The 22,325-nt window shown below is 39.2% G+C and overlaps 1 protein-coding gene across 3 annotated transcripts; it reads left to right on the top strand.

The window, feature by feature from the left end:
* The first annotated feature begins 1,376 nt into the window (after positions 1 to 1,376).
* On the top strand, positions 1,377 to 19,421 carry nectin1a (nectin cell adhesion molecule 1a). 3 transcript variants are annotated; one of them, XR_004567573.1, is made up of 11 exons: positions 1,377 to 1,746; positions 11,189 to 11,301; positions 12,332 to 12,590; positions 13,706 to 13,823; positions 14,962 to 15,143; positions 15,229 to 15,346; positions 15,819 to 15,970; positions 16,077 to 16,209; positions 16,292 to 16,355; positions 17,492 to 17,584; positions 18,485 to 18,529. XR_004567573.1 is itself a non-coding variant. In XM_034201431.1 (11 exons), the coding sequence occupies exons 1-10, from the start codon at positions 1,695 to 1,697 to the stop codon at positions 17,495 to 17,497; spliced, it is 1,197 nt and encodes a 398-aa protein (XP_034057322.1). In that variant the 5' UTR covers positions 1,378 to 1,694; the 3' UTR covers positions 17,498 to 17,533; positions 18,485 to 18,729. The 3 variants fall into 3 exon arrangements, 2 of the variants coding, with proteins under 2 accessions (XP_034057319.1, XP_034057322.1); XM_034201431.1 differs by having other exon boundaries at positions 1,378 to 1,746; positions 17,492 to 17,533; positions 18,485 to 18,729; XM_034201428.1 differs by lacking the exon at positions 17,492 to 17,584 and having other exon boundaries at positions 18,485 to 19,421.
* The last annotated feature ends 2,904 nt before the right edge of the window (positions 19,422 to 22,325 follow it).

The raw sequence follows: 22,325 nt of genomic DNA, 5'->3' as shown, positions 1-22,325 counted from the left end.
ATGTCTTTCCACAAATAGATTCAGTGTATGTAACTGTTGAACTCTTATACATATACATTGCTGGATATTTAAGCACACTAATCTTATGCTGTATGTCCATGAGCCCCAAAGGTCTAAAGTGGCTTTACCATAGCTTATCACCTTTAAGCCATTAGTTTTATCTTGCGTACCCTTCACACTCTCATTTTGAATCGCTTTGAGATGGTTTGATTTCAATTTTGGGCTGAGATAAATAGGTATACTTATCTTTGGGTTTTTGGGTTAAACACAAAATTGTGTTCTTTTTGGGGTAGCTTAAACACATTTAACACAGTTTACCTAGTAGCTTATCCACTTCCTTAAAAAATCTGCTTCGGGGATGTGGAGTAAAGGAGTAAATCCAAAGTTTGGTCACAATGATAGGACTTTGATTCAGTGACCTGCGAGCAATATGGGAATATATCACATGCCCATTTGACATAATTAATAACATTATGATCAAATATAGCATCTAAAATATGATTAGACCATTTTATTATTCGCCTCTTTCAGACATATTTTCATTTTAATAAAGCACCACTAAAAATAGACCTCATTATTTCTGAGGATATCTGGTCAACCTTAAAAGTTATCCCACTTTAAAGTGAGCTTGGGTTGTTGTTGTTGTGAGTTTGGGGGCTAATCCCAGCCCCTTTCACTTTAATCAGCAGGTTGCCAGCAAGACACGGGAGTTTAGCCTGGTAGAAGTATTTATTCACCAACAATTAACTGTACACACACTGCACCACTACACACAGCTACGTAATTTCTATTCCCAAAATATGCCACCTCTATTTCTCAGCACACTCAACAACATCAGCGAGAATGCCAGAAGCGTCCTGCGAGATATATCGATGTTTTCTCACTGATGATATTGGATTGGTGATCATTGAATCGATATATGATATCGATTGACTGTTAGACCTATAATGTGGAGCACTCATAAAGGAATTTTTCGTATTTCGAATCGACTGAATAATATATATAGTGCAAAAAAGTGTTCACTGCCCCTCTAAAAAAGGAGGAGGCAAAATATAGGATATTATAAGTAAAAAGCACCAATCAGAAGGCAAATGAGTGTGCACAAATGATCAAATCAGGAGAAAACCTAAGTAATGGGAGATAAGGAGTTATTAAAAGTGTTGTTGTCCTGACCGAGGCTCGGTTACCCATTCATATTAATTGGGGGGGGGGGCAGCAGTCCCTGGGAGCTTCTTCCTGTGTTTACATCCCTGTCTGGGCGACCTCATTGCTTCTATTGAGTCTGCTCATTTAAAATAGCCTGACTGAGCCTTTCTTTAACTGTGCACACTAGCGGTGTCCAACCCTCACACAGTGACAGAGAGTTGTCGCTCGGGGCTCTGAAGGGGAGGCTATCTCGGAAGTAATCTGCCCACACGTTAAGCTGCTTTATCTCCGCCAAGCCTCAGCCGGGCAGACACTGCTGCAGCTCCGGTACTACTCACATCAAGCCCAAATCACAGCGCGTAAGTGTTACGTTTTAGATATTTTTTTTGCGAAGTGTGTGTGCGCATACGCAGACTTGGCTGCAACCAGCGGGCACACCTGCAGCTGAAACCTGCTGCCGTGGGTTCAGACGCGGTAGGCAGGAGCCGTAAAACAAGTGCACACTGGGAATTTAACCACAACGAGAAGCTGGCAACGGTGGTTCGGGCATGGACAGCACTGGATTTTGGATATTCCTGATAACAACTTGTGTTATTCCAGGTATGCTGCTCTGTTTATTTTAGCACTTTTAATAATAGTGACGACACACTGGTGATGTGAATACAAGTGAAAGATGTGATGGATTTCTCTCTCACATATAATAAAAGGCAGGCTTCAGACAGCGATGAGGTCAAAAAGTAGGAAAACGTTGATTAATTCATTTAGATGTCATATCATAATTGGTTGAAACGTAGGGTAATCACAGTTAGAATTTGGATTGTTTTCAGGCTTTTATTTTGATTACATTATTTGTTTTCATGTGAATACACAGTGTACATTACATATAATACTTATCAAAACCTACTATTGTCACCAATTATATTTAAGTACAGGCAGTAAAACTAAGAAAAGGTTACCACTTTTAGATAATCAGTATATATATATATATATATGATAAATAATTGTTGATAAATCATTTACTGTTGTTGCATCTGTTATAGCCATAGCACATAAGGGTCGCCTAATTGTAATATTGACATCTTAAAAGCCAAGAGTTTTTAGGATCAGTTATTGATTTACTAGTTTTAATAAAGCAACACGTTTTAAACCCAATATAAAAGGTATTTGATGGTTGCTTCATGATTATTTAAAATGATATTGATTCTCATTATATATTTTCACAATTTTGATGTAATAATTTGTTGCTTTACAGCTTAGTCTATTTTTGCTCCATTCAGCAAATTACTGATCGGATTTTATGGTCATCCAACTTGATTGACCTCATCTTCTTATGCAAATATAACGTATTGTGAAACTATACGATTATTTCTCCGGTTCTGTGCAAAGGTGAAATCAGACCAATGTTAACTGGCTCCTGCATTCATCAGTCAGCACTACACTGTTCAATTAAACTCGTCTTCACACTAAGATGTGGCTGTGTGTGTGTGTGTGTGTGTGTGTGTGTGTGTGTGTGTGTGTGTATGTGTGTGTGTGTGTGTGTGTGTGTGTGTGTGTGTCTGAAAGAATGGACTAATTATTGCCTCATTGTAACAGGTGCAGCTGTGTAATCACAGCTCAATCAGAAGGGGGGGTGGTATAGATATGACGTAATGACAAAAGCGATTGTGGCAGCATAAGGATGTATTTAGCTGCAGAGACATCTGCTGTGATTGCTTTTTTCACTCGGTCAGTGTTGGTCAACCCCCCCCCCCCCCCCCCCCCCTTTGCTAAGTTGAGCAGTAATTTGCTGGTGTGAACACAGAATGTGTGTGTGCATCTGTTGTTACTGAGTGTGAGGCCACGCCATGTGTAGGATTGTGAATTTAAAGGATGGAGCGGTGGATTACAGCTGCACTGGGAGCAGGAAGGGTAAAACAACATGATCGCTGCCAAGTCCCAGGCTGCAGACTGTTGCTCTGCGTGTCTGTCCTCCTCTGGCTGCACTCTGTCAGCCAGCAGGTGGATGCCAGTGCGCTCACAGGCAACCACTGATATGTTTCCACTAGTAAGTTTGCAGTTTTCCACTGCAGGGAGGCACAGAAAAGGCTGATTGAGACTGACAGATAGGCATCCTCTTGAACTTTTGCGTAATCCACTGTCCACAGCTGGAACACACATGCTACCCCGCCGAAACAATCCAGCACAGCCCTTCATGTCCTTTTTTGTTTGCCTCTTTTTTGTGCATCTGCCTCTTCATCCTGGGCTTATTTAAAAAGTTTTCCCCCTCTTTTATTGTCTCTCAATCAGTTGATATTTCCTCCACAGAATTATTTTCTATTTGCCTCCATTTTCTCTCTCCCTTAGGGTTTTTAGTTTTTTCTCTGATGTCCCAAAAAACACAGACGCCACAGCTACAGTCACCATAATCCTGTGAGCTGCCCGCTGAACACCGGCCAAGTGCACACTCCACGTTTCTACAGCACTACCGAGATTACACACCCACACGAATCCATGCACATGCACACAGATCCCAATCAAAAACAATGAGAGATTATAATTGATTTAGTGACAAATTAGAGAAGAACGGAAAATCGAGAGGAGCACACATCATTTGGTAAAGTGGAGGTCCAAAAGTCAGTTTCCATTGGTGGTACAGTTGTTCTTCTTCTGGCACACGGCAACCTTTTGGTTTAGAGCAATAAAGAGTCAGATTTACGCCATATTACATGCCAGATGAACTTTCAGACTGCCCCTAACCCTCGTCTGAGAATTGTGTTCGTCAACTGGTCTTCACTGTGCTTTAGGTTTCCCCACATCGTAAATCACAAGGCCAAAGACTCAAACACAGTGTGTAATCCCCGATCAATCACAGATTTGATGGCCTAAAGATTAAACAGTTAATCTGCCTGTGTCTCTGCTTTTTCATTTTCTCGTCTGTCGCATGAGGTCAGTTTTTCAGTATCGGTAGCCTTCTGTTAGCTGAAGATACATGTTGTTGGATCAGCCTTTTCACATTGCAGTTTGACGTGACTTCGCTGCAGATAATGATGTCAGCATCATGTTTTAAGTCTTAGACAGCATGTCGTTGTGTCCCTGGGCAAGACACTTCACCCCAAATTGCTCCTGTGGGGATTGTCCACAGTATTGAGTATGTAAGTTGCTTTGGATAAAAGCGTCTAACAAGTGACATGTAAAGACACATGATTTTTAATACCAGATAAAAGATCACAGAGCCAACTGGTCTGCCACACTGACTTGATGCCAGTGTGGCAGACCAGTTGGCTCTGTGATCTTTTCCCTGCATTATTTCCCTCGTTTCTATTCAATTTGGCCGAAACACTCTGGACTGTAATAAACTCACAGTGGTTTTGGTTTAAATCCCTTTTTTTATCCATTTTACATGCAACATTTACTGCTTTAGGTATCCCTGGTCAAATGTATCAAGAGTATATTTTTGTTTACTATAATTCTGCTCAAATATTTTGTCATTTATGGCTGCAGATGTTGGGGTAAATGTGTCATAGTTTTAGACAGGAATAACATTTTGGATTGTAACGTTCTTCTATGCTGGGGTCTGTGTCATGGGTTTCTGACTTAAATATTTCATTTCGTTCCGATCCGATAAACTTTCCCCTTGAACTACCCTGAGATCAACATGTTTGGCTTTCAGTGATATGTCTTAACTATTATATTACTACTTATTTCCATGACATTTGGTGCACCCATTCAGGTCCCCTCAGGATGTTGGTGACCAAAGTGTACTGTACCTTCTAGTGACACAATCAGGTTAAACATTTCAATGCATAATACATTTGAGTACAAAACAACACCTGCAAAACAAACGACATTCCCAGAAGCCTCAGCGGTACATTTTTTTTGTGCTAATGAGCAACTATATGAGCTATTGTAATAGTTAACATTATATTTGCTTAACATCAGCAATTAAGCATTGTCATAGGGTGGTCTATTATAGTTTTATACAGATTTTGAGTTGTTTTAAGGTACCATTCAGTGTGTGAAACCTTTTAAATTATTACATTATTCTGGCTTGAAAACTCTGAAAAAACTGATTTCCTTAATCTGTTATAAGGCATTCCTGCATAGATAAAGGTTCAATTTAAATGTGTTTTATGTTATATCTTTAATATTGTTTGCCCTATCTGTTAACGCCATTAACCCCACGGTAAACCATGCCCCCTGTTGAACTCTCACACATAAGAGTAAAGGTTCAAAATGGCTTGTAACATAATGGGAGTAATGATGAAAGATGGAGGATATCCATTCAGGATATGAACAAAAGGCCAGCACAACACTGAGATGCTCTTGCTGTTTTAGCATGTTGCACATTCAAGTTTGAAACAATAATGCTTTTGTTTGGTTACGTTCCCATGGTTTTCTTTTGCCAGTGTGCTGCTGTTTATAGATTATTGTCATGCAGGATGGTGAGGTCATTTCCCATGGTTTAAACAATAGAAGAATGTGAATGGACACAGCAGAAAATAGGAAGGTGGGAGAGATGTGTTTGTTTGTGTGTGTGTGTGTGTGTGTGTGTGTGTGTTTGTTTGTGTGTGTGTGTGTGTGTGTATGTGTGTGTGTCCTAGCATTACTATACTTGTGGGGACCTACATCTGTTTACACAGTCACGTGTGGAGACTCACCTCCCTTATGGGGACAAATTGGAGGTCCCCATGAGGGGAATCATTAATTTTAGGGTGAAGACTTGGTTAGGTTTAGGATTAGGATTAGGGTAAGGTTAAGGGTAAGGGTTAGGCATGTGTTGGTTATGGTTACGGTTAGGATAAGTCTCCAGGAAATGCATGTAAGTCAATGTAATGTCCCCTGAAGTGATGTATACATGGTATGTGTGTGTGTGTGTGTGTGTGTGTGTGTGTGTGTGTGTGTGTGTGTGTGTGTGTGTGTGTGTGTCAGAGAGGTAGGCTCTGCTCTGCCTTCGCCTAAAGCCCCTAATCAGCTCGGCATCAGAGCTCAGTAGGGGGGACTCTAGTAAAAGGTATTTTACCATCCTGACATAAAGCAGATAGAAAATATGGAGTGAATTTCAGCTTTTGTATTATTGTACCTTTTTATTTTGGTCCATATTAACTACGCATAGAAGGTTGAAAAACGGCACCGGAGACCTCCTTCAAAGGAACAGTGTTAAAGGAATAGTTTTGGGAAATATGGCATATTTGTTTTCTTTTTGACAGCTAGATCACAGTGCTAACGTGAATAATTTATAACGTTGGGAGTGCTAGACCACATGTACAGTCTTTGCACTTTGCTAACAGATGATGGCTGTAAGAGTAGTATCAGCCTATTTCCCAAAACGTGTAAACTATTCATTCAGTAGATAGCATACATTGCATCCATCAGCTGTTTCAGTAATGAAAGTGTTATAATTATGGGAAAATTAAGCTTCAGAAATTCCCCATGGACCATCCAGTTGCAGAGCTAAGACGTCTTCTGCATCCAAACGTATTATGTCTTCTATATACATTTACTTTACTATATACATTTACTCTGCATAGGCTTTTTTTTTTTTTCAAATTGATAAAATGGTGCGTTGTAAACACAAGAAACTTGTGGGTGGTGAAATTGTTACTATAAAAGGTTAATTGGGATGTTTGTTTAACTGGGAAATGTTACTGATTGAATGAGACATGAACAGATGCATTTAAATATATTTGTTGGTATAGATATTACATATTAGATTGGATCAGCAAATGTTGCCAAATTGACAATTGTTGTTGTAGATTACACATTTTATGAAAGGCTAAACCTGATAAAACCAAACCTGGAGTTATGACAGAAACTTTCTTAAAACTGAATTAAACATGAATCACATGAAGTAAATTATGTGGTATACTCTGAATCATGCTTCAGGAAAACAGCTGTTCATATGTACAGCAGCAAATGGACTATGAAGCAGAAGCACTTTAATATCTTGAATTCTGCAATCTACTCCCACTGTTGGCCTTTTCCCTCCCAACGACCGCCTAAGAACACACAATGTTTTCATAAAGTAAAGGGCAGTGAACTCCTAATACAAAAATATTACACTGATTAATACAACAAAACACATGTCTGACTCAGATTGCATTTGACATTATGTAATTGGTTGCAGCCGTGCAGATAGGCGTATTCCTGAGCTTTAGCGTTCATGTTTGCATGCATAGAATTGCATGCACACATGTAACAAATACAGTTTTGCATATTAAATTATTTTTGTGCAGGTTTATATTATAAGAAAAGCCAAACAAATCTATTTGAGTAGAGTATTAATACAGTCTTTAATCATCATAATATAATAAGCTTTGTTTTCATATTTTTATATTTCAGGTGATGGAAAACTAGCACTAACATGCTATGCCTTTTCTCTGCTTATTTGTGAATTTTTTTAACTCCGTCTGCCATAAGTTTAATTGTAATTCTTGTGATCTTGTGAGATGCTGATTTAATATCTCAAAGTTACCTATGAAGCCAGATAATCATTAACATTTCTCAAACGTTGTAGGTGGTTGCAAAGCCAACCTGCAGTTTGAATATCACAGGGTCTTATTCTTGTGAGAGATTTGTTGATTTCTGCTGGTTTATGGAAGGTTAAACTGAACTGTGTGAATCCATCTGTATTCTCGGTGTTTAGAGAGATTTGCGGGTTTGCAAAGAACTTAAGTCTCCTGTATTTCAAAGCTGATGGACTTTCCGTTTCCTCGCTAAGGCTCAGTCTGTGGTTGACCTTTATTCACCTCGTTTTTAAAGGATTTTGTTTGTCATCATGCCATTTCTAACATTAGGGCTGAAGACTTCTTATTCACCCCTTAGCAGGTTATAGTCTACAGATCTCTTAACATAAAGACGTGTTTTAGGATCTGCCACACACAATTAAACTGTACACATAAAATTCAAGTTGTTCTCTCTATTAGGTTGAATCGATTATTAATGTAGAAATATGTCTGGGAAAAGAAACCCCAATTGTATATGTCTTGGTTCAGTTAAAAGTCTTGGAGTTCTGGACTAGTTGAGATGTAATAAAAGCATGAATGGCTTTTTGCAAATTCTTAGGTTTGCAAATATGTTGTAATTTGTATATACTGGAAAGAAACCGGACTGCAGCAATGCAATGCAGCAATCCCAGGATGCTCAAAATTTAAAGAGAGGTCTGTCTTTATGGCAAGATTTTTGACATCCAATTTTAAAATGATCTTACGTACATTTTGAGTAATTTTGTGTACAGTTAAGGCAGCAGCTTTATTTAAGGTTTTATATATTTGTTCTGCAAACATTTTTTTTTAATCTGTTCTGATTTGTATTCTAGTCTAATAGGGATTCGGCGAGAGATATAGCAGCAGGTACACAGACAGGATGGGACCCATAATTGACCCCTGGGTCACGCCACACATTAAGCTTGGTCTAAGCCTATCAGGAGAGTGACGGCTGGTTGTACGGACAGATCTAATGGATTGTGACTGGGGAAACACGGGTTTATGGTGTTGTCAGGGCTTGTTACAAGTCATCCAAATTAAACAGAGTACTCCACCGATTTAGCATTTACTGTAGCTCTCCTATAGTATTGTAAGACTAATGATTAACGGTTTAAAAAAAAAATTGATGCAGCAGAACCACAAACATATTTTTTACTTCTCTCTTTTTCAACACCTGGCAACTACATTACCCACAATGCAATCAGGCTAGTGCCGGTAAAGTCATTTAAACATTAATACGATTGTTTTAATGCCATTTTGCGAGCACTCTCAAACCTGTTGATGTAACAAATTGCACTCCATGATTAGAGTCAAGAGAACAAGAAAAAAACAATGGACAAATTGTATCTGTTAATTTCAGATTATGCTAAACTACAGAGTTAGAGGTTTAAAATGTCAGAAAGAAAGAGGGCACTTACCCCTCTTCTGCTTGAGTTCAGTCCATGTCAATTCAAGTTCAAAAAACATTTCCACAAAAAACATTATTTATATGTTACATAAATACATCATTAATTTTCTACTGGTATACTGTCTGCTAAAAAAGCTCTTCCACAGCTCTGACAAAAATATTGGGATGCCAAAATAATACTGTTGATAGGTTAAATAATTCCCTCTGGTTAACAGCCTGGAGTTAACAGCTGCCTTTGGGAAAAAGACAAGATAAACACTAATGGACTGATCAATACTAATCAATACCCCTCCATTATTAATATAAGAATATTGAATTATGTGATGAACCCTGAACTATTGCCCCCTGTCTATATGTTGTTGCTTTATATACAATATGTCAAACATGGAAATCGCCCCTGGGTGTGGCTTACGTTCACACTGTTTAATTCAGTCTGTATTCACTTAGCATTATTTCCAGTTGTTGAGAAAGTTGTAAGTAACCATCTGAAGAAACATTTTATTTTTCTGACTAAACCCAAGCTACGCTCTTACTACATACTTTTCATGACATTTGTGCCACTTCGTCACACATGCATTACTCTTTATTTGCAGTGTTTGAGTGTTTTCAACCTTCTGTTGTGTGACTCTAACAAGATGCCTACTTTAGGGTCATGAAGGGAGTCTTAGATATAAGATTTGTTTTGCCAATTACTGCTTCTGTGTAATGCTTGTTCATATGAAAATTAATTATGAAGCCAAATAATTCTTGGGAGGAAAACAGAGCTCACATGATCTTGGTGAAAAAAACGGTGTATAGTGTTTATAACTTGCAAAACGTTTACTCTGGCACTATTAGCCAGTATTATACAGGTTCCAAATGTAGTGATAAAAGGCTGCATTCAAAAGTAATATTTTTCATTTCAAATACATATATTGAGAATACTTTAATAGCTTTGATATACTTTAAAAACGTTCTAAACTATAATTTAACTGGCAGCAGTTTGAATGACGGATGCATATCCATGTGTTATACTGTATATATTATTTGGTGGCTGCAAAGTCTAGAGGGAGAGGGGTTTTAAATGGATTAACCATACAAAATAAAAGGATTACTTTATAAAAAAGACAGAAGTAACAAAGACATATTGAAGGCAAGACATTTTATATTTTAATCAGAGATGACTGGTGACCTAAAAGGTTTTTGTGTGTGTGTGTGTGTGTGTGTGTGTGTGTGTGTGTGTGTGTGGTGTGTGTGTGTGTGTGTGTGTGTGTGTGTGTGTGTGTGTGTGTGTGTGTGTGTGTGTCTGTGTGTACACTGTATATTCATGTATGTATGAGAATGAGAGCATCCATTGTTCCGAGCTGTATTGTATTGTATTGTATTGTATTGTATGTTGTTATTCATCCTGCATAGTGAAAAACAGTAGATGTATTCTTTATAACCTACTAGTGGAATCATGATGTGAATGACAGTAAATCTGACAAACGCACGTGTTTACTCCAGAAAGTGGGTGTTGATGCTCTGGATTTGTTAAAAAGGATCAGTAAGGCAGTGGTAACAGTAACCACAATCGTGCTTATTTATACCTCACTCTAATCCATGACCTCCGACCTCAGCTCACCTCTCACGCTGCTGAAATGTAGTGTCTTTGACAGCTCAGCGCACTTTATCAGCTCAACCGTGCTGTGCTGACTGTGAACAGCTTAGAGAGTGCCAGTCTGATGCTGCCAACAAAATGTGCATTTGTGTGTGAAAGTATTTAAAAGACATATTCTGCTCATTTTCAGATTTGAATTTGTATTTTGTGCCTCTACATGTTTACATGCTTTAATACAAAAAAAAGTTCTTTATTTTTCTCATACTGCCTGTGCTGCAGCACCTCCTTTCACCCTCTGTCTGAAACCAGAGCCCAGTCTGCTCTGATTGGTTAGCTGGCCGGCTCTGTTGTGAGTGGTCAATCACGTACAATGTACAATGTGTCACGTACAATGTGTTGGAGCCCAAGCCAAAAGCAGCTTGTGAGTTCAATAGTGACGTCACTATGTTATGAAAGTCCAATTGAGGCGTTTCAGGCAGGGGAGTGTGTTGGAGAGAAGCTCCCTCTGGAGGGAACTTTGGGGATTTGGCCTTTGCAGACCATTTACATGCACAAACACCTCTTTAAAAATGTATTTTTGTGTTTCTCCTCCAGGAATGAATGGCCAGAGTGTGCAAATGGATGATGGGAGGTGGGGGTATATTGGCTCAAAGGTGGATCTCCGCTGTCGGTTCATCAACAGCTCCCCGCCCGTCAAAATATCACAGGTACTCATTCGTGAACTTGTGGATTTCAGCATATTTTAGCCAATTAAATGTTTTCACGACCGGCAAAAGAACGCATTTCCCATTTTTCAGGAAATAGTTATAATTTCAGTTAGACCATAAAACTTAGGAAAGCCACTACTTCAGTCACCGCCTAACAGAGATGGAGTACTCGAGTCCCGGACTCGGACTCGAGTGCCGATTTTCGGGACTCGTGACTCGACTCGGACTCGTGAATTCTCACGCACGATGACTTGGACTCGTGAATCTTTTCCCCCACGATGACTCGGACTCGACTTGAGCAAGTTTTCTCTGGAGTCTGATGTCCTCTATCCTGGCGTGTGCACCAGCGAGGCGAGTTCACGTACTGGGCCCCGCTATTCCAGTCTAAAGATCTCTAGAGACACACCCTGCATCGTGCTGTATGCTTTCACACATTCTGCTTCCACATTGGAAAAGAGCAGCGCAAAATGCTCGTTATGTGGAAACAATATTGAAGAGAAGGCTCCGTAACACATTACTCTAAGGATCGAGTTCAGACATATAGGCTGTCTTGAACACTATCATCAGAGTAACGTGATCTAATCAATAAATAAAGATTCAGTCGATAACACGAAAGCACTGTAATGATGTCTCGGACTCGACTTGGACACTCCTTGGGTGACTCGGACTCGACTAAGACTCTCCCTTGATGACTCAGACTTGGACTCGGACTCGAAGAGTGGTGACTCAAGAGTGACTTGGACTCGTGAATTGGTGACTCGACTACAACACTGCCGTCTAAAAACAATACAAGCAAGTTTGAAATTGATCCAGTAATGCCATGAAGGAAAACCACTGGCTGCCTGTGTGGTAGAAAAACATTCTAAAAAAGGTGTGGTTTGCTTTTGAAATATGAGCAGTCCTTATGGACTTAAACCACTGCCTTCTCAATAATACATAACTAATGTTACTGTCTGTGATTCATATCAGAGGTTGTCTTCACTTACTCTCATTAAGGACTTCTTCATTTCTCCGATCCTTCTTCCTCAAGGTAACGTGGCAGAAGCTGGTGAATGGCACGAAGCAGAACGTGGCCATCGCCAACCCCTCGCTGGGCGTGTCCGTGGCCCCGCCCTTCAGGGACCGAGTCACATTCAAGAACGGAGCAGTGAGGAAGCGGACTCCGTCTCTGGAAGACACCACCATCACCTTCTCCACGCTCCGCCTCTCCGACGAGTCCTCCTACATCTGTGAATACACCACGTTCCCTGCAGGAAACAGAGAAAACACAGTAAACCTCACTGTGTACGGTAAGAGGAGCTGATCCCACAGTGAGATACAGGTAGACCGTTAATCTCAGATATATCTGATGGGTGTTTAATGTGAATGCACATAATCCAAATTACCATTTGAAACCTTTATCAATTTCAAACTGTACTGATAAACAATCAAGACCAGTTTTAGAGGTGTTTGTAGGCTATTTTTTTTTACATTTGACTGAACAGGACCAGCAGTTTCCACTTGATTTCAGTCTTAATGCTAAATTAATATTACCATGTACTAGATGCAGATTCATATCAAGCATTGCGCGTGACAGTGGCATCTTTTCCTAAATGTATATCCCTAAGGCATTGAAACATAAAGTATCCCTCGTTGATTTAGACATTTTTTATTTTAAATAACTATTTTAGGATATATATTTGTTATATAAATATGCAGTTTTCTAATGCAGAAATCATGATTTTTATGTTATTCCATTCCATTATTTTCATGGATTATTCCTTTGTAGTGTGTAAATGGATTTTGTAAAATAGATTATGTTAACAAATGATTAATATATGTCTATCTGACAAATCCAGCACTGTACATATAATATGTGTCTATATAGACTATAAATCTGTAGGCCGTGTCACCGTGACACCCTCACATCATCGAAAACATACATTTCAGTAATGATCAAACAGACCTTATCCATGCCTTATTATACTGACCACATATCGGGAATTTAAATGTTCCAAAAAACAATTCAAACTCAAGAAAGTCGCAGATTACCAGTGTTTAGACTGTCTCAAAACACACATGATTGATGGCCACCTAAAGGCACCGAGATGCAATGCAGTATGCAGTTGAGTAAATAAGCTCACGTTTCATAGACTTTAACACTTGCTATTCTAGTATACATCTGGGCATTCCTGCGTACACAAAATTCAGATACTACCAAATGCAGGAACACACCACATACGTAATTTGACATTTGTATGAATAGAACATTAGTCTGCGTTTCCAAACAACGTCAACGTTAAAGCTTTTACCTGTCAGGCCATTCAATATGCTGTTGTGAGATAAACTTCATTCTCATTCATTTTATTAAAAATATTCTCATGCTACATTAACTTAATGCTTATGTTTATTTTACTTCCCTCAGTTCGCCCAACTACTCAGATTAGTCTGTCAACGCCGACGCTGGTGGCTCATTCCTCCAATCTAAAAACACCAGTGGCCACCTGCACCTGTGCCAACGGAAAACCAGCCGGTACCATCAGGTGTGTGTGTGTGTGGACGGTGTGTGTGTGTTTATATACACTTAAAAGTATTACCACTGAGCTTGTGTGGTGACACCTGTAAGGGAAACTTCTGCAGCAATGGAGAGTCAGGACTCAGAGAGACACGAGGAGAGTTGGAGCTTTGATGTCAAACACTGGTAGTTTATTACAAGTCAACGGCCGGAGAATTCATATCACAAGTCACAGCAGCAAAAGGTTCTGACTGCACGGGTGGGTTGTCATGTCAATTCTGATCAGCCTCGCATCTTGGTAGACCTTTTAACTAGTTTACAGAGAGTCAAATCCACATATTGGGGATGGGCGTAAACATCTGCAGACACAGGAGATGTCTCTCACATCTGTGGAGCTTAGCGTAAAACCCCCTATGTCCGCTAGGTCAAGCCATAACACTTATAGTATCAACATACGACTGCATTATCACATTCCTTACGGAAGATAAGGAGCAGGGCTGATCGTAAATGTCAACACACAGAAAATGTTAAATATCTTAGGAGTAAGGAAGAATTATTCTCTAACAACACCTCTAGCTGTTTAAAGGTCCCCTATTATATTGTTTTTCATCAATATATTATAGTTCTCAGATATATATACAAAACATGTCTCTGAAGTGTTTGGCTCGAAATACCAAACAGATAACAGATTGTAGCATCCCATAATCCCCTCTGTTTCAGCCCTGTTTCAAAAGTGCTGATTCTCTGTCTGTTACTTTAGATGAAAATAAGGAGCCCCTCCCCACGCCCCTCTGAGAGATATTTGGTTAAAAAGAACTCAATGGTGCTCTAGGAGGAGATTCAGGTGATAAGGTGGGGGGGGTTACCTTGGTTGGTGATTGGCTAATGGTTACACAAGCCAAAAACTCGTTATGACATCATAAAGTGGCCAAAATCTGATCAGCTCAATTTCAGACAGGTTTTTATATAAATGGATCAGGACAAGAAGAGAGCGAATATTTTTTCCTGAAACTTTCAGAATCTCTTTACACAGAGGGGACACATGTTGATGTATAAAATACATAAAAAGTGGATTTTGCATAATAAGTGACCTTTAAATCCAACTTAACTACAAATTATCGATGTATCTCTGTGTCGTGACCCTGATTCCTTATTAATGTGAGCAGATGGGAGACTAGGGTGCCGGGGGAAGTGACCAACCGGGAGTACAGGAACTCCGACGGGACGTTTACTGTTCAGAGTGAATATGTTTTGGTGCCCAGCAAAGACACACACAAGGAGATGCTCACCTGCGTCACCTCCTACAACGATGAGGTCTTCACTGACAGTGTCACCCTCGATATTCAGTGTAAGTGTTTTACACACATAACAATAAGCTCCGGTCAAATATCAACACAATTACAATATCATTTTCTGTTATTTGTTCGTACCAGATGAGCCAGATGTTGTGGTGGATGGGTACGATGGAAACTGGTACCTGAACCGAGAGAACGTCCAGCTGAGCTGCCAAGCCGATGCCAACCCGACCGTCTCTCTGTATCAGTGGAGACTGTGAGTACAGCTGTTTGTATTTCACTATGAATTACTGTCAAAGCTAAAACGCTCTATCACAATGTATCATGGAGGTTGTGTTGTGTCTGTGAATTGATGTTCACTGAAAATCAGAAAATATAAATATATATGAATCATATTGGAGAGTACTTTCTTCCCTGAGACTTTGTGTTATACTTCCGATGATAAAATGTTTTCCTTAAGTGTCATCAAGTATACAGGTGAACCAGGTCTTCAGTTGTACTATGTGGTTGTTGTCTGCGTCTGTTTTGTTAATTCTCTCTTGTTGTAATGGGATACATATATTGAAGTTCCACAATGCAATTAGCAAACAAAGCTCAAAACATTTTAAGGCCACTGCATCTTTAAATGAAAGAACTCAGTGGATATAAAATAGTGATGGAAGATACTCTAAGATGCATAACTTGTGTGCACTTCTTGTTGACGTTTACATTTATTGTATTTTCTGCAGGGTTAATGGCTCCATACCGAGCAATGCTGAGATCCGAGACAACGTCCTGACCCTGAAGGGGCCGATCACATACGACCTGCAGGGCACCTACGTGTGTGACGCAACCAACAGCATCGGGACCCGATCAGGCTCTGTGGAAGTCAGCATTATAGGTACATTAATCCTGAGTCTGGATTCATTTCATAGCCCCAATGCCTCTGTGAACAAAGGAACATGTTTGCTGGAATGTTTTATAACGTATGTTTGTTTTCATTTTAGAAAAGCCTTTACCGCAGATAGCAACGGGTGATGTCATCAGCGTAGTCGCCTTATTGCTGGCTGCTGGAGTGCTTATGGGCATTACTATCACAGTGCTGGTGCTCAAAATCAGAAGTAAAAAAGGCAGCTCCTCGTAAGGAAACACTCCCTTTTTTGTCCCAACATCTATCCTCTATTATGTTCTTCATCTTCTAACTTTTATTCTCTTTGTTCAGAAATGACTCTCCGTCCACAAAACTTTCCCAGACGATAAGGAAAAGACCAGCAGACGACATCCAGGTAACCACGTGTTGTGTTTGTAATTTACATATCACATGTTCAGACTAGCCAGTGATCCTAAATCCAGATTGAATTTTCACTACATATCGTAAAATTCTAGTGGTATTTATTCAGCCAGTCATCGGCAGTTCTAAAAGTAAATCGCAATTGTAGAATAAGTTAACGATTAAATGAATGCTATCACCTACATGCCGAGGTTGTCTAAGTCCTACAATTCCAAAGTAGTACAGTCATTTGTAGCTCATAATAATAATAATAATAATAATACATAATGCGACTACTACAGAAAACAACCATATTTATGGTTCTTTCTCACATATGATTTAATTTGTTCCTCATGCTATTGTGTGTTTATATTTTAGTTCACATTCACTCACAACCAATCACTGTAGACATAAAAAAAACACGGTAAAGGGAGCAAAAAAGTCACTTTTAGGGCCATTTACCATTACTCCCAGTGAAAAGATAAGAGCCTTTGTGAACACGGTCCCAGAGGATATATCTAAAATATAAACGGGTGAAATCACAAAGAATGGACTCCGGAAACTAGCCATAAGGTTTTGCAGCTGATTGCGATTATCCATTATTTAAGTTGCCTTTGTGCCAAGAAGGCAGTAGGCAGAACAAATGCAGAGAGAAATGCTTTTAGACTTTGAGCGACGAGGTGTAGAAGCAGGAGACAAATTAAAACCTGTCCGAGAGTATTTGGGATTTAAACCGTTTCCATTAATACTCCGGGCGTGGTTTTAAAAATGAAAAACTGCTAACAGCCTCAGTGTTACCGCGTGTTGCTGTTGCACTGATCTTTGTGAACTGGATTTAGGGCAATTAAGGTCATTTGCCTAAACAGAGGCTCATTTTATTACCCAAATATCTGCATATTACCTCATTTAAAAAGGTGAAACTAGCACAGGGGCACCAACATATTTCCTATATGCTTGGAAACGCAGGTAGGGATGCATTTCAGTCTTTGCAGCTGCTTTTAAAATGGCACCTTTTCTTTTTATCTGAAGTGTGCAGGTTAAATCCGTGCAAATCCATTATTTTATTAATTAAGACTCCCTTCTGGTATTTTAACCTTTTGTGTCTTGCTAACCTGTATAATAATATAATATTTTTTGCACATTTTTTTGTAGTTATGAAGAAAAAAAGGTGCAGAAGTCTGTACACTGACAAAGGTGATTAAATCATTCTTGGCTGACCACTGATTAGATCCGTGCTGCAAACATGTGAGGTCACCAAACTCTTTCAGGCTCTTTTCTCAGAAAACATTTTGACATGTCACAGCAGAAAAGGCAGTGCTAATAATAAAATGAATGATGGCTGAATTCCATTTAGCAGCTTCCTCTTTGAGGGTCCTGGTATTGTGCAGGCTGGCTCACCATCAGTCCTTTATGGGACACTTGAATAGACACCTTTAATGTTATCAACAACACCTGTGCTTTCCCTAGTATGGCATGTTAAGATGTCTGCTGTGAAAAAGGCCTTTTGTGTGTCAATAACAAAGGTGTAATTGAACTAGTCACTCATTTAAACAAAAACAACAGCCCAAGTAGATCTTCTGTCTCTCATTGACATTTACCTCTCTGATATCCCAATCATTATTTACAAAACATATTTGTGAAGTAAATATAGAGTTGTTTTGGAGTCATTTTTAATGATAATTGTAGCCATATTCTGTGTGTTTTTTTGGAGATCAGCCCAGATGTGTGAAAATACACAGCACTCTTATTACACTATTGTTTATGTTGATATGAATGGAAGCTGTGTAATGTTTTCATAAGAAGGAATGTATTTAAGGGGTCTGTTATAACATCATTTATCACGACAAAATGTAAAATTAATTTGTTTTATTGGAGCTATTAAATCTAAGAAATAATGTTATCCATTTTCAAATAATGCTGAACTCAAAGGGAATCGGCACTCCCATCTATTACACATTGCTCTGTAGCACTTGGTCAGGAAACTCTGATTCTAGGAATTAAAGAATAAAATGATACGTGTTAATATACAATTGAAAAACAGATAAGAAATACACATTTTTAACTCGAACTGAGACAGGTAGATTCTTAGAAGAACATTTATAATGTGGATGTGAGTTTGAACAAATGTATCTCATTTCTCCACAGCACGCAGGGCGGTTCTACGAAGAGCTTCCCAACACAGCAGACTATGTGAGCTACAGACTGGCCTGCAACAAGGAGGATTACCCAGAGCCCTACTCCCCTCCCATCAAGCCTCCTCTCTCATTTCTCCCCCAGCACCCTTACCCCTCCTCACAACCAACCCCTGCCACCAGCAGCAGCGGCAATAGCACGCCAAAAAACACCTTCTCTCCACCTTCACACACCATGGCCATCTTTAAATACCCATCTGTACCGGGCATGTCTTCTCCTCCTCCGGGAGTGGCGGCGTACACTTTTCCCAAAGAGCAGTACGTCTGAACTGACGCTGGCACAGACTCAAACCTCTCAAAGTGAGCTCCAGATTAAACGACACAATTTAAACTCTAACCTTTCCAACGAGGAGGAACATTTGTTTAACCCTGGCAGCGTCCCTGCACTCAATCCCTCATTATGGATGGCTCTGGAGGTCAAAAGACAATACATCTTTGTGTTTTGGACTTAGAATTCAGTTCAATTTTGAAACTTTTTTTCCCTTTCGGTTGGTCTTTTATTGTGTTGTGTGTATTATGTGTTTTATTCATTAAAAAGGGAAGATTATTGAACCATGTTTCAGATGTGTAGGATAGAGGAAGGTCACGTTAAATAAGAGATGACTGTCATTTGTGTATATTGCATGGATGTATAACATTTGATTGGAAAATACTCTGAACTGAATGAATAGGATTACCTTTTGATGTCCGATGTGGTTCACCCTTTATCCTCTCTATGGTATCATTTTCTGACTTAATCTCTTTATCCTGCGTTGTCTGCGTTATCCTTTTACTGAGGAACACCAGGCCTCAGGTTTGTATAATGTAATACTTTTATTGTGCTTGTATTTTGTATTATTTATGTTTTTCTTGGAAAGAAAAAAAATCTATAAACATTTTTATTTACTGAAAACATTTTGTGATATATGAAATTGATGTTTTTATTTGTGGTATCTGTACATTGTAGTATTCATTGACACTGGTTGTTGGATGAGCCTTGAATTTTTAGCATTTCAATAAAAATAATGATGTATACCTGTATCAATGTGACCTGTATCCAGTGTAACTGTCATACAGCTGTTTCCCTCAGCTGTAAGGACAGTTTTATGGGGCCCATAATACATGCACAGCTGGTTCAGTCTTACTGCTGAATGAAAACATCTTTAAAGGGGCTATGCTTTTTGGGTTTTTATCTTTGCTGTAGTGTGTTTTATAGGTTTTTTGTGCATCTAAATGATCTGCAAAGCACCACAACACCCCCCCCTCCTGCCTGAAACACCTCAATTGTAGTCCTTTGTTTACTTCCATAACATATTTACATCACTATGTAACACATTCACTTCTATTGGCTGGCGCTCCCACATATTGTACTAATAGGCTAAGGGGAAATACATCTCTAAGTGGTTGACCAATCGCAACAGAGCTGGCTAGCTAACCAATCAGAGCAGACTGGGCTCTGGTTTCAGACAGAGGGTGAAAAAAGGTGCTGCAGCACAGGCAGTATGAGAAAAATAAAGACCTTTTTGAACATTAGAGCCTGGAAACATGTCACAGTAGAGCAGTGGTTCTCAAACTTTTTCCGTCAGGCCCCCCTTTGGAGAGAAAAAAAAAAGTCGGGCCGCCCCAACACAAATAGTCACGTAATGGGCCAACTAACATTTATTAAAATACATCAATATGAACGTGAGCATTCCTTTAAAAAAAACAAAAACATCACTGAACAGTAATAATAAAACAATGCTCCATAAGTCTGTGTGGTCAAAAAAAGAAATACATAATACAATTGTGCAATCCCTTTGCTTGAACAATAAGTGATAATACTTTGCCACTTTGCAATATGTGCAAAAAAATGAAAAGAAAGAAAATGCTGATATTTGGCAAAAAAGTGTTTCTTATCATCAGTGGCTGCAATGAGCCTGTTTGGCACTGCACATTTCTTCACAACGGGGTTGCAGGCTCAGTGGCGGCGCCAGAGATTTTCTTTTGGGGGTGCTGTGGGGTAGCTTGACGTTTCACGGCATAAAGGAGTAAGCAGGGGTAAAGTGCTATTTTTATAAGTGGGGAGTGGACCTACAGTAACATCCTCACCTCCTCTAGGGGGGTCCGGGGGCATGTTCCCCCGGGAAGATTTATTTTTAAATATTGAAGTTAAAAGCATCAATCTGGTGCACTTTGAGAGCAACATTAAGAGATCTATGGATACATCTCTCAACACCCATATGAAACAGAACTGTAAGCAGATTTTCTATTTCTTTATGGATATTTTACAAATCACTCCCCTTTTAAACTGTATTCTTGTTTTACTGTCATAGAGTATTTCATACCTGTTTTTCATTTATTCTCTTATTTTTTTATAACTATAATGATCATATAAACGTGTGCCGCGGAAATAATTGTTTACATTAATCGTAAGCAAACCGTTGGAGACCCACTGAGATAACTAATCTCAGTGGGTAATCTAAACACTGAGAGACCGATTGACCTTCCATCCTCAACATGTACATTACACACCTGTGTCCTACAGCGCCCTCATAGGTTTCTAAGTGTAACTTCTGCCGGTCATATCAAATGTTCCTCCTGGTCTCTTGCGCCCCCCCTGTCATGCCTCTGCGCCCCCCACCCCCCACTTTGAGAAACACTGCCGTAGAGGAACAAAATACAGATGATTTTGAAAATGAGCAGAATATGTCCTCTTTTAAAACCCAAATATAAAGTACCTGCTCAATAAGCAGATGGACACAGTTAGTAAAAAATAGTGGAACCTTTACCAAAGAGCCAGATATTTTCATCAGTTGTTGGAGACCAAAACAAATGAGAATGAATATTGAATTAAAATTCATCAGGTATACATGACAGAAATAAATATTAATTATGCACCTTAACTGCTGGACACATAGACAACTGTATGCACACTGTTAGCCATATCAACTTTATAAGAAGATAATATGTCAGGGTTTGGATTAAAGCTTCTTTGTGCTGCCCATAAGCCAATACGCAAATCAGCTCCTGCAGGTTTAAGAGTAAGTTGTATTAACTTAATTTGTATCCCTCTGGCATTGAAGTACACCCAACTGGCTTAAAACAATCGAGAGCATGTTTGTTTTGGGGATCAAAACTGGTATTATTTATATTTTCTGTCCCATGCTGCTCTGAGGCTAAAGCAGCTTTGTGTGCTGATGAAATCTCAGACAATAAATGCACAAATCTCCAGGCAACCGAGCAGCTAAAAACCCACAGTGCCCAGCTCTCATGGTGCGTTCACAGACTTTCCAGCCTTGATGTTCAGTTTAGCTTCAGCAGCAGCCAGCTCTGCATCCCCGAGCTTCCCTCTTTTCATATCCTTTCTCTTTAGCTAAATGTGGCACAGAAAGCTTCAAAGCCAAATTCTTAGGAGAGTATTGCCTCACCACCAGATGGCTGCGGCTGCCTCTGGAGCACAAGAAAGTTGCTTGAAAATTGCCTGCCTTTTTTTCTTCAGCAAACCAATCAGCATTACGCTAGCGCTCTCAACCAAGCAGTATATCAATTCATGTCTGACAACTCATGCTATTTTACTGCTTTACAATTAGGAAAATGTAAAAGTCGGTAACAATTAAGGATGTAAAACATTTTTACATTTTAATTTTTAAGAAAGAGAAAAAAAAAACTGAAATTGCTAATTATTCAATTTGTTCTGTAAACAACGTTTTTTGTTTCAAAGTACATTTATACATACTGCCTTCTAGCACGGAAGAGCAATATATTTCTTATGTTTGTGTTATTTCACTTGATCGCAGTGTTCTTTTGATGCGGATATGGCTGACCTCATTGAAATG

This window comes from Gymnodraco acuticeps, unplaced genomic scaffold (genome assembly GCF_902827175.1).
Source record: "Gymnodraco acuticeps unplaced genomic scaffold, fGymAcu1.1, whole genome shotgun sequence".
Taxonomy (NCBI): domain Eukaryota; kingdom Metazoa; phylum Chordata; class Actinopteri; order Perciformes; family Bathydraconidae; genus Gymnodraco; species Gymnodraco acuticeps.
Note: the sequence above shows the minus strand (reverse complement) of the source record. Positions and strands in the feature narration are given on the sequence as shown.

What these genes read in the sequence shown, in the direction of transcription:
- nectin1a (XM_034201428.1), top strand. Translation starts at nt 1,695, where the DNA reads ATGGACAGCACTGGATTTTGGATATTCCTGATAACAACTTGTGTTATT. An exon ending in AAACCAGCCGGTACCATCAG is followed by an intron (nt 13,824 to 14,961) that starts GTGTGTGTGTGT and finishes TAATGTGAGCAG; the next exon opens with ATGGGAGACTAGGGTGCCGG. An exon ending in TCTCTGTATCAGTGGAGACT is followed by an intron (nt 15,347 to 15,818) that starts GTGAGTACAGCT and finishes TATTTTCTGCAG; the next exon opens with GGTTAATGGCTCCATACCGA.